Source organism: Pangasianodon hypophthalmus, chromosome 3 (genome assembly GCF_027358585.1).
Source record: "Pangasianodon hypophthalmus isolate fPanHyp1 chromosome 3, fPanHyp1.pri, whole genome shotgun sequence".
Taxonomy (NCBI): domain Eukaryota; kingdom Metazoa; phylum Chordata; class Actinopteri; order Siluriformes; family Pangasiidae; genus Pangasianodon; species Pangasianodon hypophthalmus.
In genome coordinates, this window is record NC_069712.1 from 12,606,344 (window position 1) to 12,621,785 (window position 15,442).

Below are 15,442 nucleotides of genomic sequence, written 5' to 3' on the forward strand. Positions count from 1 at the left end.
TAAAAATAGTTACGCATTTGCTGCTCTTGATTTTTTGTTCTTTCATACATTAGCAATGCTGTGTATCAGACTCAGTCCAAGGTTTAATGAAAATGTGAAATAGCCATGTGAAACGTTTAACCACACTACATCAATAGTGCGACTCTAGCAATCGACAAAAACATAACTATTTACTTTAAACGTTGCTTTGCTTAAGCTTAACAGGCTTTGACACTTCCAAAGCACCAAATGCCACATTTCATAAACTTCAGCTAAATGAAACTAAATGTAAATCAACTCTGTGAAGCCTTCATGAGTCTCACTGCACTGCTTTTAAATCACAGCACTGTTAACACGACAGGCTTCCAGCAGTCTGTTCAGATCTGCTAAATATTTACCCTGCCTCATTCACTTTAACCTTTAAACAGCAGACTTTCACACGCTGTTACCTTGGTATATAAACCAGATGTATGGACCATATAGAAATGAACGCATTTTGCCTTTTAAAGTAGGAGTGACAAAACTATCACCATAATGTGCAATGATCCATGACCCATAAAATATACATGTTAACATGGATCCAAATGTGGCTTGAAATGAACAAATGTAGGCAGAATTTGGCACTTGAGTAACACTTAATTTTTCAGGCATTTTTCCAGGTATCTTTATGGTGCTACTTGTCTAATATAACGTCCAGAAATGATATAGTCTACACTTTAATCCAGTCTTCTTGCACATTTATTCACTCAGTTTACCTGTTTGACCCTGGTTCATCACAAGCCTAGCTAGGCTAAACTTTTATTCATCTTTTATTCTTCTATTTTTTGTTTTAATTTCATCTGTTTCTGTTTGAAAGAATCACACTTTTAGCTTTATATTCTGTTTGTAGTAATTGTATTTCACACATTAAAAGTTGGAGCTCTTTCTGTTTGATACACACAACACACTGGATGAATTCTAAGCTAGAAAATAAGTACATGAATATTATGTATATTATTAGTTCTACTTCTATATTTAATTGGTATATAACAATAATAATAATAATAATAATAATAATAATATTCGACTGACTCCCAATCATTTTCAAATCTTCTTCATTTCCACTACATTCTCACAGAAGAAGAAAATACTGATTTTCAACGAGAGAAAAAAAACAGTGTAGAGACAGTGAAGACATACTCTGGCCCGTATTGACAACAGTGGATATCCTGAAGTCTAGAAAGTACTTCCTGTCAGAGTAAGGAGACTGCTAAGTGATCTTGCAAGGCATTAATATTTCCATGATGTGTGTCTTACTGTGGCTGATCCATGAGTGTGTGTCTACAAGGATACAAGATGGAGTTTGGTCAGATCCAGACTTCGTGATTAGAGCTCAAACCAGGCAAGAGAGGCAAAGATACCCACCACAGACATGAACCACAACTGAACCCACTACACACTACTACTGAGAAAATGTGCCAAAAAAATTTTTTTAAACACATGCCAGAAAACAACTTTACACAAACACAGACACACAGACAGAAACACACACACACACTTCCCTTGCCAATTTCAGACATCTCACCCTATTCATCAGTACAGCACCACATGTTCAGGAGCCTCCTCCTCTTTTCTCCTTTTATCTAAAGAGGCAGAGAGTAAAGCGGGCGGAGCACAGGGGTCCATTCAGACTAAGGCCCCTGCCGCCATGCTGTTGCCTAGCACCCAGTCTCATTCAGACCTGGCAGTAATGGAGTTAATTAGTAAGAGTATGAAACAGGACGTCAGACAGACACACACGCCACTGCACTCATACACTACTACTATGTCAGAAGAGGAATCTAGTGAGATTTATTCACAAAGACAGCGAGAGTCATACTGCACAACTCTTGGCAAAGTTGCAGGAATATTGAAAGCAGAGTCTTCTAAATTTAGACACACTCTGACAGTTTAAATACGTATATATTCCACTTTTTTTCATGAGTGGAATATTAAAGGTAATAGCTTAGACTTGCATGTGGTTGGTCATGCTTAAAGGTATAGTTCTGTAAAATGAAATGTACACACTTTTCCTCTTTCTGTAATTGCAATCGATTAGCTATAAAATGTTTGCCTTCTAAAGAATGCATCTTTAATTTTGCACTGCAGCTCCAAGAATAATAAAGTGGACCTTTGGAAGCTTTATCTTTCTTTGTAATGTCTCTGTACACATGTAATGAGAGGTCGTTTATGACAGGCTAAGATGAAACCACAGTTATATGTTTTTCCTCCATTTTTGTGTGTCAGAGTAAATTGGAACTAATTGCTAGTAGGAATGAAAGTTGTGAGTGGGAAACTAAAATAAATAGGATTGAGGAATTCAAGCCAATCTTTTGGATTTGTCGCTTTAACGGGTCAAATTTGCACTGAATTGACAAATCTCAATTCGAATGGCGCTTGTTGCATTGTCACTTTGTCACTTGCCGCTGTCACTGAAACTGTGGTTTGCTTTGTCACTTGCTAGTGTGAGCCTAGGGTAATAAATAACGGAAGTCTTTTTTCACCCTAAAATATTTGCCTCATAGCTACAGTATAAAAGTAAAGAAGTACATCTGACACATCTGGCACACATGTGCACGTAGTTACTGGTGCTGCTCTAGCTTTATCTCTGGGAGGTGTGGAGCAACTGCAGCTGTTACTGTTTGTAGGTGTGCACTGTCCATTTTTTTTTTTTTTTTTTTAATACTGGTAGCAAAATGTACTGTATAAATATAGAGTTTATATACACTGTATGGCCAAAAGTATGTGGACACCTGACCATGAGCAGCATTGAGTAGCATTAAGATTTTGCCTTACTGGAACTAAAGGGCCCCAAACATGTTCCAGCATGACAATGCCCCTGTGCACAAAGCAAGCTCCACGAAGACACGGTTTGCCAAGGTTGGTGTTGAAGAACTCGAGTGGCCTGCACAGAGCCCTGACCTCAACCCCACTGATGAATCAGAACACTGACTGCGCCCCAGGCCTCCTCGCCCGACATCAGCGCCTGACCTCACTAATGCTCTTGTGACTGAATGAGCACAAATCCCCACAGCAACACTCCAAAATCTAGTGGAAAGCCTTCCCAGAAGAGTGGAGGTAGAAACTGTTGCTAGGCACTGTATAGTGGTCAGACACAACCACTTTACTGGAAGAGAAAACAATTAGGAAGAGATAGTAGAGATCTATGCTAAAAGATTGGTCTGAGCCATTTATTTTAGCCAGTCATTTGGATTTGTCACTTTATCCAATTATAACTGATTTGAATTAAAACCGACAAATTATCAGATCAAATACTGCCGAAATCATGGCTCAATGTCGCAAAGTTAGATGATGAAATAGAAAATAAATAGATGGCTGTTGCTTTTCTGTTTGCTAGTATGAACCCAACAATAGATGTAGGAGAAAGAGAGAGTGAGGATTATGGTGTACAGGTAGGAGGAGGAAGTGCTGATGGAAGGCAAGCTGAGATCAGAGCTGTGTTTAAGTCAGGAGAACATCGCTGGCAGCACATAGCACACTGCCTGCTTCCTCTCTCAGCTTTGGCTCTGTGGGTGTGTGTATGTGGGTGTGTGTGTATATGCGAGACAGTGAGAGAGAGATTGTTCCTGGCCAATATTGATAAATATGACCTAAAGCACTCCTACGGGATCAGGCAGCCGGTCAAAGACAAGAACAATGCTTTGATCTACATCAGTGGTGATCTCAGCTTCACACACACACACACACACACACACACACACACACATACACACACTTCCAGTTGTTTTAGTAAGGGAGGGAACCTCAAACCACATCTAATCAGTAAATCTGAAATCCACTTCCAAGTAACAATAATAAAAGAACAGAAACATTCCTTTAAATGGCAATTTTCTTTTATGTCTGTGCCTTTTTAATTTAAAAGTTTCTCATTGTTGTCTAGCATGAAGTAGACCATGTTTTCCCTGAGAGGAACTCAGTACATAGAAGCCAGCACCACTATATACTGTCAGTTTCTGCTCGCTCTCCATCTGCAGAACAATGATGATAATCGCTAATAAGGTTTTGCGAAAGAGGGAAGAGAGAGATTATTATTTATGAAGGATTACTGGAAAGTAGGTAAAAGGTTTCATATGAATATTACCAAGAACAGAGAAGCTCTGGAGGAAACGAGCAGGAAAGCTGTGGCTACACTATAAAAACAAAGGTAACAGGGTTCAATCTAGAATGTGCACTTTTCAGTTTGTCCCTCTTGTTCTAGGAGGAACCTACAACAAAGCATTTCCTAATCAGACGGGTTTACTAGTAGAAAATTTTTGGGAAGCTAAGAAAATTAAATGTGCCTAAGTGTGCCCTTGAGTAGGATTTTTGAGTGTACTGCTGTATAATAATCTGAGGATAATCTGTGAATAGCTCATTCAGGGGGAAAAAGGAAAAAATAATAACACAGGTTCAAGAACATATTTTAGTTTTATACATTTTACTATAATTTTCCATGAAGCTGAATAATGGAGATCGAAATGCAGTGTATAAAGAGGGTAAAATAAAAAAAATAAAAAAACATTTTTTATAAATAGCTCTTCCCAAAAGTTCCTGAATTCTTCTAAGAATATAAAAGTCATCAAATCATTAGGTCAGGGTGTAACTTACTAAAGGTTTGCATGTGTAAAAGCAAGCAAAATTAATAACACCATAACACCAAAAAACATGCAAGCTGGTTTATTAACAGGATCTGTGAAGGATTTCACTTTAAATACAAAATAACAGGGTCCAGGTTTGCCTTAATGAATATGCCATTTGAGGCGTTTCTACCTCAAGGTGCATAATACAGGCAATGCACCATTGCAAATCAATTAATATGTTTTACACAAATTGGCCTAATTAATATGCAAATTAATATGCCTCAAGAGCATTAAATCTTCAGAAACCCATTTCTTCCAGCTGCAGACAAAATTTTAATAATCCTTAATAATAAGAGTGAATCAAATTTTTTTGCCTTAGTAAACAAACACATTTTCTGAAACAAATGATTGCTTCATATTGTAAAGATGGTTTCATATTAAATAATGTTACTTAGCATGCAGAGAGTTGATCCAGAATGTATAGACAGTATTGGGCAAACTAATAAGAACTACTAGAAATATACAGTCAGGTCCATAAGTATTTGGAAAGTGACACAATTTTCATAATTTTGCCTCTGTATACCACCACAATGGATTTGAAATGAAGCAATCAAGATTTGATTGAAGTATAGAGTTTCAGCTTTCATTCAAGGGGTTTAACAAAAATATTGCATTAACCATTTAGGAATTACAGCCATTTTACATAGTCCCTCCATTTTCACAGGCTCAAAAGTAATTGGACAATTGCCTGACAAGCAGTTTCATGGCCAGCTGTGGCCTGTTTCCTATTTATTTCATGACAATTTAAGGAGATAAAAGGCCTGGAGTTGATTCTAAGTTTTTAATATGCACTCGGTAGCTGTTCATAGGAACTCTCAATATGCAGTCCAAAGAGGTGTTGATGCAAGTGAAGGAGGCCATCATTAGGCTGAAAAAATAAAACAGGCCTATCAGAGTGATAGTAGAAACTTTAGAAGCAGCCAAATCAACAATTTGGTACATTCTTAAAAAGAAGGGATGCACAGGCGAGTTCAGCAACACCAAAAGGCTGGAAGACCACGGAAGATATCTATAGTGGATGATTGCAGAATTCTTCCCTTGTTGAAGAAAAACCCCTTCACAACATCTAGCCTAGTCAAGAACACTCTGGAGGAGGTGTTTCTGAAGTCTACAATCAAGAGACGCCTTCATGAATGTAAATACAGAGGGTTTACCTCAAGATGCAAACCACTGGTAACACTCAAGAACAGAAATAAAAAGCCTGCACAGTTCTGATGCAAGATTAACTTGTACCAGAAAGTTGAGAAGAGAAGAGTATGGAGAAGGAAAGGAAGGGCTCATGATCCAAAGCATACCACATCCTCTGTCAAACGTGGTGGAGGCAGTGTTATGGCATTGACATGTATGGCTGCCAGTGGAACTGGATCCCTGGTGTTTACTGATGATGACTGCTGATAGAAGTAGCAGGATGAATTCTGAAGCATATAGAGCCTTACTTTCTACTCAGATTCAGTCAAGTGATGCAAAACTGATAGGACAGCGCATCATAGTACAGATGGATAATGACCCAGAACACACAAAAGCAACCCAAAGGCTTCTTAAGGCAAATAAATTAAATGTTCTTAAATTTCCGATGACCTCAACCCAATAGAGCATGTTTTTCACTTACTGAAGACAAAACTGAAGGCAGAAAGACCCACAAACAAGCAGCAACTAACAGCGACTGCAGCAAATGTCTGGCAAAGCATCTCAAGGGAGGAAACTCAGCATTTGGTGACGTGCATGGGTTCCAGACTTCAGGCAGTCATTGACTGCAAAGGACTTGCATCCAAGTATTAAAAATAATCCTAATGTTTATGATTTTTAGTTTGTCCGATTACTTTTGAGCCTGTGAAAATGGAGGGAAATGGCTGTAATTCCTAAACTGTTACCCTTTGAATTAAAGCTGCAAGTCTACACTTCAATCACATCTTGATTACTTCATTTCAAATCCACTGTGGTGGTGTACAGAAGCAAAATTATTAGAATTGTGTCGCAGTCCAAATACTCATGGACCTGACAGTATCTGCAGTACTAAGGTACTTGAAAAAAAGTAACTTAAAGCCTCCTGCATAAACCCTAAATCTATGATTATTAATTCAAATAATAATGAAAGTAAGCTGCCTGAAAACAATATGATCCCTAATTTCTAGTCCAATGAACCTGCATTTATCTGTACTCTCACCATGTTAGAGAAGCTGAAAGCAGAAAATTGTCTGTGTGCTGTTTCTGGTCAGATGGTTTAAATGTATGTATGGGAAGTGAGTAATTTAACACACCAGAGGCATTAAAACCCTGTTGGATACATTAGCAAATTAATGAAATTTAGCTAAGCTCATGAACATAGCAGTCAATTATGTTTTATTAACTGAGGACGCCATCATGAATAAAACAGGATTAATTCGGCAGCAGTACTTTGTACAATTAAAGCCAAATAAAGACACTCATTCATCCAGAAAAGAGTCCAGAAAATACCAATTACTAGTCGTGTTTTTCTTTTTTTTTTTTCCCTCAGTGTAAGAGAGAGCTGACTTGCTAGCAGCTAGTATCTTTGAGTCAGTTGTGCTTGAACCAACAGGAAAAACATATCCTGATTGATTTAAAGACTGTGAATGTTAAATGAGACGCTGTAGTGCTTATCAGTGTTATTTTGCTAACCTGAATATAAAATAGGTTAACCATTTCCAAGATGTCGTACATGACAAAAAAGTAGCAATGCTATCACTTCACTGAATGCTATCACTTCACTGCTAATGCCTTTGCTAATTGTTTTACAGCACGTAGATGATTGTGTATAGGAGTTGAGAGCAGGGTTACCAAGTTCAACATGAGAAAAAGTTAAAAAATAAGTATTTAAGACTTCATTTATACACCACAAACGTGGACTTTATGACGGAAAACATAGAGCACTGTTGTTAGCTGAATGAGCTGGATGACGGCAAATGGGTTCACATTGCGAGTCCAACAGTGAGCCAGTATTCACCTAAACACCCCTAAGGGTGAAGATTTTACCCCACTTGCCTTCTATACCTCTCACAGAGAAAAAGCAACATGAGAAAAAGTAGTAGTATCCACTCAACTCTAATGTGTTTCATCAGCTTCCAAGGTCTTACTGCATTGTTACTATAGGTTTTAGTGGAAGCGGTTCTTTGAGGCTATCTATCCTTTAACCACACAGGTCGCATTACTAACCACTACTTCACATTCAAGTTGCATGTGTTCCTGATTCTAGTACAGCACCTTGATTGATACAATTTAAACACTCGTAGTAGCCCATCAGTACAATGTGATAAGAGTTTGATTTCCTCAATTTCCTCAAATAGTCATCTGCAGGCAGCGTCTGGAAGAATTATCCACTATGTTTCAGCATAAATGTGTTACAAACACCTGCAACAAAATGCAACTGTGTGTGTCCATGAACTATTCTGAAGTGGGTACACCAAGAATAAGTAATCAAAAGAACACCTGTCAAATATTATTTTGCATAATACACGCTCTGACTACTTTATTAGGAACAATTGTACACTTGCTTATTCATGCAATTATCCAATCCCATGAAACTGGTCTGCTGGAAAAACATCAATTGGTCTTTTTCTAAATTTCAACTGCCCAGTTTGGGTGAGTCCGTGTCCACTGCAGCCTCAGATTCCTGTTCTTGGCTGACATGAGTGATGCCTGATGTGGTCCTCTGCTGTTTAGTTTATCTGTCTCAAGGTTAAACGTTTTGTGTTCTAAGATGCTTTTCTGCTCACCACGTTTGTAAAGAGAGGTTATTTGAGTTAAAGTAGTTTGTTTTGTCAGCTTGAACCAGTCTGACCATATTCCTCTGACCTTTCTCATCACAAAGGCATTTCTGCCCACAGTTTAAGTTTAAATGTAGCAACAAGGAGTCATAAAGAACAAAATACTTACTCCATGTCATCATTTAGACAATCTATTTACATCACCCATCATCATATCCAGTCTCTTTTGCAAACTTGGATAAAAAAGAAGAGTGTACAATTTATTACTGTTGAGGTAATGATATTGTCAGTATTAGCAACCCAGAGCTCTGTCTCTATAACTGTTAAATTCTGATATACAAAATCTCACCCATTCAGTGGTTATGAGATGATAAAATGAAACTCCGTGTGCATGTCATCATATCTACCATGACCTTCTTGTCAAAACAGCTCTGCATTTGAAGCTGCACAAATGGCTTTTGTGATCAGTCTCATAACTGTGGAATCATCCACAAAGATAATAATGTGGCTGCATTTATTCTTCTGGATTAGTCATGAGTAAATAGTGAATACGACATTGGTTTCAAGCTCTAATAAACTGGTGGCATTAAAATTAGGCCTGTGGTCTATAAAAGCAGTCCGAGTTATGTGTCACCTCCCAACAATTCTTGATGTTCCAGAGCACCCAAGTCAAAAAAACAGAGCACCAAAGTCAAAAAACAGCACAGTTAAAGAAGCGGGCGCACTGTGATGGAGAGCGCAATCTGCTGCGACAATGTGATAATTTTTGTGACAACGTCTTTTGTTAAATGTGCTATACAAATAAAATCAAACTGAATTCAGTTCAAGTTGTAAAAGGTTCACAGATAGGGCATGGTCCTTCTCACATGACAGTAAGACAGTATATTTGTGGTGGTCTGGGAAAAGATTTTCTGTGGCTGAATTCTGGCAAACACGCAAAAAAGACAAAAAAATCTGGTTTGGACCAAAATTGTGTTTTATTTCCTATAACATACTTTGACGCCTCATCTGTAAGAAATCATAAATACTGTATATTTCACCAAAACAAATGAAAACATATGGCAATGTTTAAATTTACTTTTTAATCATGCCTTGGCTTTCTGCAAAGATCGTGCTGGGTAAGGAGACAAATTAACAAACAATGGTAAAAACAGTCAGTATGCCTAAATATGTATAAAACCTTTCAAGCTAAGCGTGATTTCATCATACACTGCTACGTTTCCTAGTGAAATGGACATAAGCCTTTTCAATTCAGTTCTGTGCCACCGTCCAAATGGAATTTTCTCCCTTTTCACTTTTGGAGGTTATCAGGTTATCAGGGGTTATCAAATGCTATAATGTTACTTGTATTTGAGGTATATGCAAAATAAAAACATTTCAGTTCAGGAAATCCTGCAGTTTTCAGAACTATATATAGTAGAAAATATCACCACCTGAAGGGCTTTCCCAGGCCACCACACATATACAGTATATCATCATGACTAAAGTGAGAGTCTACAACCACTAGAACATCCACTTTAGTACAAGTTATAATGAATGCACCCAATGTTGCTAATCTTAAAATGAAAAACAAATGCATTCTTTCACACTCAGACAGTTTAAGTGCCGCTCCCCTGCTCCTCACTCAATGCCCTGTGGGTAAGATTCCAGTCAAGTCACAAACACGCGGTGTCCTAATCCAATTTATGCCTGTCAAACACATGCTAATCCCTGCAATCTCTGAGATACTGCATGACTGACAACACTTCTGGGATTTTTCAGCAGCAGACACAAGGGCTCTGACTCCTGAGGTTGTATGTTTTGCTTTGCTGCAACATCACAATCTGACTTTGACCATATGCAAAGGAGAATTACGGTCATATAGTAAGCAGAGACAGGGTGGTCCACGGGCGAAGCAAGTCCATGTGGGAAGACCGAGACAGCCCTTCTAAAGCCACCTAAAAGGTTACACTTCTTATCTTCCATTTTACCCTTACTTTTTAACCTTTAGAACTTTTGCTGATTTCTTTAAAATGCACAACCTGTTCTTAATGTTCTGGATTGTCGTATAAATCCTTTAATCGTGCCAGAGGAACTGCTCAAGTGGAAAAAATCCAGCCATCATAAACACGGGTTTTGATTAAAGTCAGCTGTGGGAAATGGGTTTCTCTCCCCGTCTCTCTTTCTTTCTTTCTCAGTTTCTCCGCTTCCCAGAGAGATCAAAGTGGAGTCTGCAGAGAGGAGGGAGGCAGCGCAGGACAGATAAGGTGTGAATGTATCAGATGTGAACTCAATTGACTTTTCATGTATTGAAACTCTGAAACGAAAACTTCCTAAAAACACATACAGTAATACACACATGCATGCGCATATTTGGTCCCCACCAAGATGTAGAACGTTTCCACCCCGCGCGCACACACACACACACACAATTTATTTCAGTTCAGTTCAATTTCATTTATATAGCACTTTTAACAATGGACATTGTCACAAAGCAGCTTTACAGAAATATATAAATTCCATATATAAATTTTAAATTTATAAATTTATCATACACACACACATACACAGACACAAACACACACATGCACGCACACATACACACGTGCGCATGCACATTCAAACACACGGACACACACACACACACACACACGCACAATCTTTTTAAGAAGGCCATACATGAAACACTTTTTCTTGACCACAGATGGAAACAAGATGACAACAAAGGCTCAGAACTAAAGAGAGGGACATGCAGCTGAACAGACATGCTTTGTAATCACCCACTGAGTAAATACTTGATTTGTAGAGGTCCTGAGGTGGGGACTGATCCTTCCTTACACTGTCTCTGTTTGCTATATGCGAGTTCTATTAAGACAGTTCTAATGAAAAACATAGATCCACCTTTTTATTTTACAGCCACAATCTCAATAACACAGATAATTAAAATTACTGACTGCCCTGGCAAATGCTAAGTATAAGCTTCACAATTACAAACAAATGGTTCTCCTATAAGCCAAATACACAAACGCTGGTGTTAATCCAAGTAAACAAAAATGCCTTGAAACTTTCAAAATGAATCCACACACAATGTCCAGTTTAAAGCAAGATAAAGTTCAGGTATTCGAATAAACAAGCTTATTTCTCCGATTTAGACGTGTGATCACCCGTAACATGCACACACACACACACACACACACACACACTTTTCACTTTCCTTGTGAGGACCTTCTTTTGACATAATTATTAATGCAGCTGTAATTAATGTTATGCTACATATATAAACCTAATCTTAGCCAAAAGGAAACTGGTTGGCCCTTTTTTTAAAAATAAATAAATAAATAAATAAAAATAAATAAATAAATAAAAGTTGCAATTTTGTGTTTTTTTTTTTTTTTTTTTTTTTTAAAAAACCTCTCAGATATTCCTATTCTTATATCTTGGTCCTCACAAACATGTAAAAGCATGCCCACATACTGTACACACACATAATCATTAATCATTAGCTTTAATAATCCCCTCTGCGAAAAGCCACATAGCCTTTTTTTGTTCTTTAAAAAAACTGACACATTAAAAAATTGCTACATATCTGATTTTTTTTTTTTTTGTAACTGACTGGACATTCAAATCTTGGTGGAGTTTTTTGGTTGTTACCTTCTTGTAAACACTAAATTAAACAAATGAAAAAACTCTGTGGCGTGTCTTCAAGCTTAAATCGTAAAAGCTCAGTAAACCTAAACGCAAGTTTACATACTGTGCTCTACGTTAAATCTCTTCAGTTCTTGTGATAGGATATTTTGTGCTATCGCCCAAATGTAGATATAATGTAACTCGTTATAAATGATATAATATGAAGTCGTACTGTCAAGGAATTTGCATAATATGATTCGTGCACAGGTTTTAAATGCTGTAGAAAATGTAATGATATCCTTCACTGATTCATCAGAAGGAATCTATTCCACATTAAAAATCATTGTTTAAACAAAAGAATGCCTTTCAACATGATTTTTACTGTACGCTGTAACCAAAAGCTGTATGACTTTAATTCTCTACATAGCTGAAAATCTAAGATTCTTTACATCATTTATATTGTAATCAAAATATTTAGACAAATTATCCTTACATGACTTCTTGCCTGTATTAGTCATAATCAGAGTACTTGCATTTGTGTGAAAGGTATGAAAGACAGCAGGATGTATGATCATACCCTGGGCTACACACAGTGCCAGCGGCTCCAGCTCACTGACAGATCCCAGATCATAGGCATTTGTTTGGAATAGGTTTCAATGGCACCAGAACACCTCATCAGCACGGCACTAACACATGAGTGGAACTCATATAAGCATGTCAACTAGGCAAGGCAGGGCAGATCTCCAGCCTGATCTTTAAACACCTAATATGGTCCTACAATGACACTCAAAATCAAGTGTTATACTCTGACATGGGCCAGATGGAGGATGTGTGTCCTGACATGATGAAATGATGGAATATTCTGGCAAAAAGCAGGAAAGTCCTACCTTACACTCCCAGGGAGAAAAAAAAGTATTGCGCACTGTCACTGCAGTGGTATCCTTAAGCGTACATCTTCTGTAGCTTTAATTACTTATTGTACACTGTTCAGTTACACTACATTGTTTACACGTTGCAGAACAAAACTGTAGCCCAACTGTACGATACTATATCGAGCAGAGATTCTCAAACCTTTTACAACTTTTTACTTTTTTACTATTTACACAGTAGGCACATAATTCAGGCCTAAATGTGCGTAATAATATTGTGGCTATTTAATGGAGCCTTATAGAGCTTTTTTTTCCCCCGAACTTTCTACTCATAACACACATTTTAATTCAAATTGTCATTAGATTCAAGTTATTTATATGTATTTATAGGTTATTTATAGGTCTACTTGTTTTTTGGTTATTGAGGTTTAGATTAAACACATACAATAAAGAGATCAGTGAAACAGGATGAATAAACTGAGAACTGAGGAAACTGAGTTTATCAGGTTGGATTGTGATTTCTACCACTGCAGCCAAAAAAAAAAAAACCCAGCTAGAATAATGCTTTAGAGTATATCTATATTATTATGAAGGCAAAATAAACTACTCTTTCAGCTAGTTCTGTTTTATTTAATTGATTTGAATGAAGGGCCTGAGAGTTTCTGCACCTTTTTATTCTTATGTACCAAAAATAGAGGCCAACTGCTTGGTTGTCTCATAATACACTATCAAGTTAAAAACAGAGAGGTGTGTTCTTCTTCTTCAAATATCTTATTTGCCCAGCAAGCTTTAAGTAATATTTGATGTAAACATGCTTGATATTGTCCTGTTTGACTTCACATTTCATTCACATCTCTGCTCCAGATATCCGCAGATGTCTGTCTGAGATGTAGGTTTTGTTTTGGATAGACTCTACTTGACTTGAAAATTAAACATACACTGTTACGCTCATTAATCTTCCAGCACGCTAGTATGTACTTTTTTTTTTTTTTTTTTTTCAATAAAACACAGACAAATGTGCACGGCATTCAAACCTGACCTGTAACTCAGTGAGCAGGCATCCACTCAACTACTGTAATACAGTTACTGATCCATTCTTAACTACACAAAAGGTTACACATTAAAAAATGTCGCATCTTGTAATTGTGTAGGATTCCTGCACTGGTGATCTAATTTTAAAGGAATGTATAAATGTATAGCCATTAAGATCAGATTATAAATAGGTAGATTTCACTTCAGTTGTAGTTCTTATGTAATACTTTTTTCCCCTCAGCATAACTAATGAGTGTTACAACTATTCTGACATAAGGATAACTGTCACGTTGTAATTACAGATATTTTAAAAATATTAATTTATGTACATATAACTTACATATGTAAGGCCTTGACTTCATTTTGCTGAATCAGGTTTGATGATGGAGAATAAATGGGTTTAGGGGATTCTGTGTAATACACTGCATACACTTCTGCTTATAATGTGAGCATTTCATTGTACACACCAGTTTGTGTTATATACAGTGCTCTAAAAGCAGTTTTCTGGAATTGATTTCACTCCTATAAGGTGGATAGATTTAACAGATGTCACTTTGGGCTGGTTGTAAGCTCAGGCACTTCATGCAACAGTGACCAGATTGTGCTCCAGTGAGAAAGGTCTGATCCAGGTGTAACTCCACAGTGGCTTCAGAACAGTGACACGACACTCTCAAACTACTTGTAGTGTGCGTGTGTGTGTGTGTGTGTTTATGGAGTGGGGCAGAAAGCTGTGTATATGCTCACCCTTCGTGCAGAAGACAGCGATGGCGAGGAAACAGTGGATCCGGATAGGGAAAAGAGTCCATCTTCTGCTATTCCTAAAGCCTGTGGAGCTTTGGCTTGCTCTTCTGTGCTGTGTGTCTGATGTGTCTGATGTGTCCGATATGTCCATGTCTGCTGCTGGTCCAATCAAGCCGAAGAAAGCAAACAGGTACGCGTCAAACACTGAGGAAGAAATCGAGACGATCTCGGTTTACGAGGCTGACACAGAATACACCTTTCAGAGTGATCAGGGTAAGCAGAGCTCCAGGAACACACAGCATGGGAGTTAGTGCAGGCACAGGAAGCAACTCGCGCGCGCGACGTCTTGCTTAACGTGTGTGTCCCGGGTGTCGGGCTTGGACTAGTGACCTGATCAGTCCGGTGAGAGCCTACAGCAAAGCCGGTGTATCTCACATCTCTCTTCCCCCTGTCCCTCTTTCACACACTCTCTCTCTCTCTCTCTCTCTCTGTCTCTCTCTCTCTCCACAGCTTCCGGTTTCGGGCGCGAGCTGATGAATAACAAGGACAATGCTGCAGCCTCCTGGCAGCGCGAGGGGAAAAGACTCCAAAGCACAGGTGAAGAATAAGGTTTTTTTCTTTTTGGTGATGCTTACCATTTGTTTACTGATACTCTTTGTATTTAATGTTAAAAAAAAACATCTAGGCTATTTATGGGGGAAAAAAGCATCCACCTAACTCAATCTGCATACATTTACTGTTTACTTAGGTCTTCTAAAACAAAAACAAAACCAAAACAAAACCCAGTGGTTTGATGCTTATTGCACTCTCAAGACACTCTCCAGAGAAAGGCTTT

The 15,442-nt window shown here is 37.9% G+C and overlaps 1 protein-coding gene across 1 annotated transcript in view; it reads right to left on the reverse strand.

The window, feature by feature from the left end:
* The window catches only part of ptk7b (protein tyrosine kinase 7b), a 99,653-nt gene extending 84,542 nt beyond the window's left edge, over positions 1-15,111 (reverse strand). Inside the window, exon 1 of the mRNA XM_026936926.3 lies at positions 14,611-15,111. Within this exon, the coding sequence (XP_026792727.3) occupies positions 14,611-14,758 (148 nt within the window). The 5' untranslated portion in view covers positions 14,759-15,111. The remainder of the gene's footprint in view (positions 1-14,610) is intronic.
* Between the last annotated feature and the right edge of the window lie 331 nt (positions 15,112-15,442).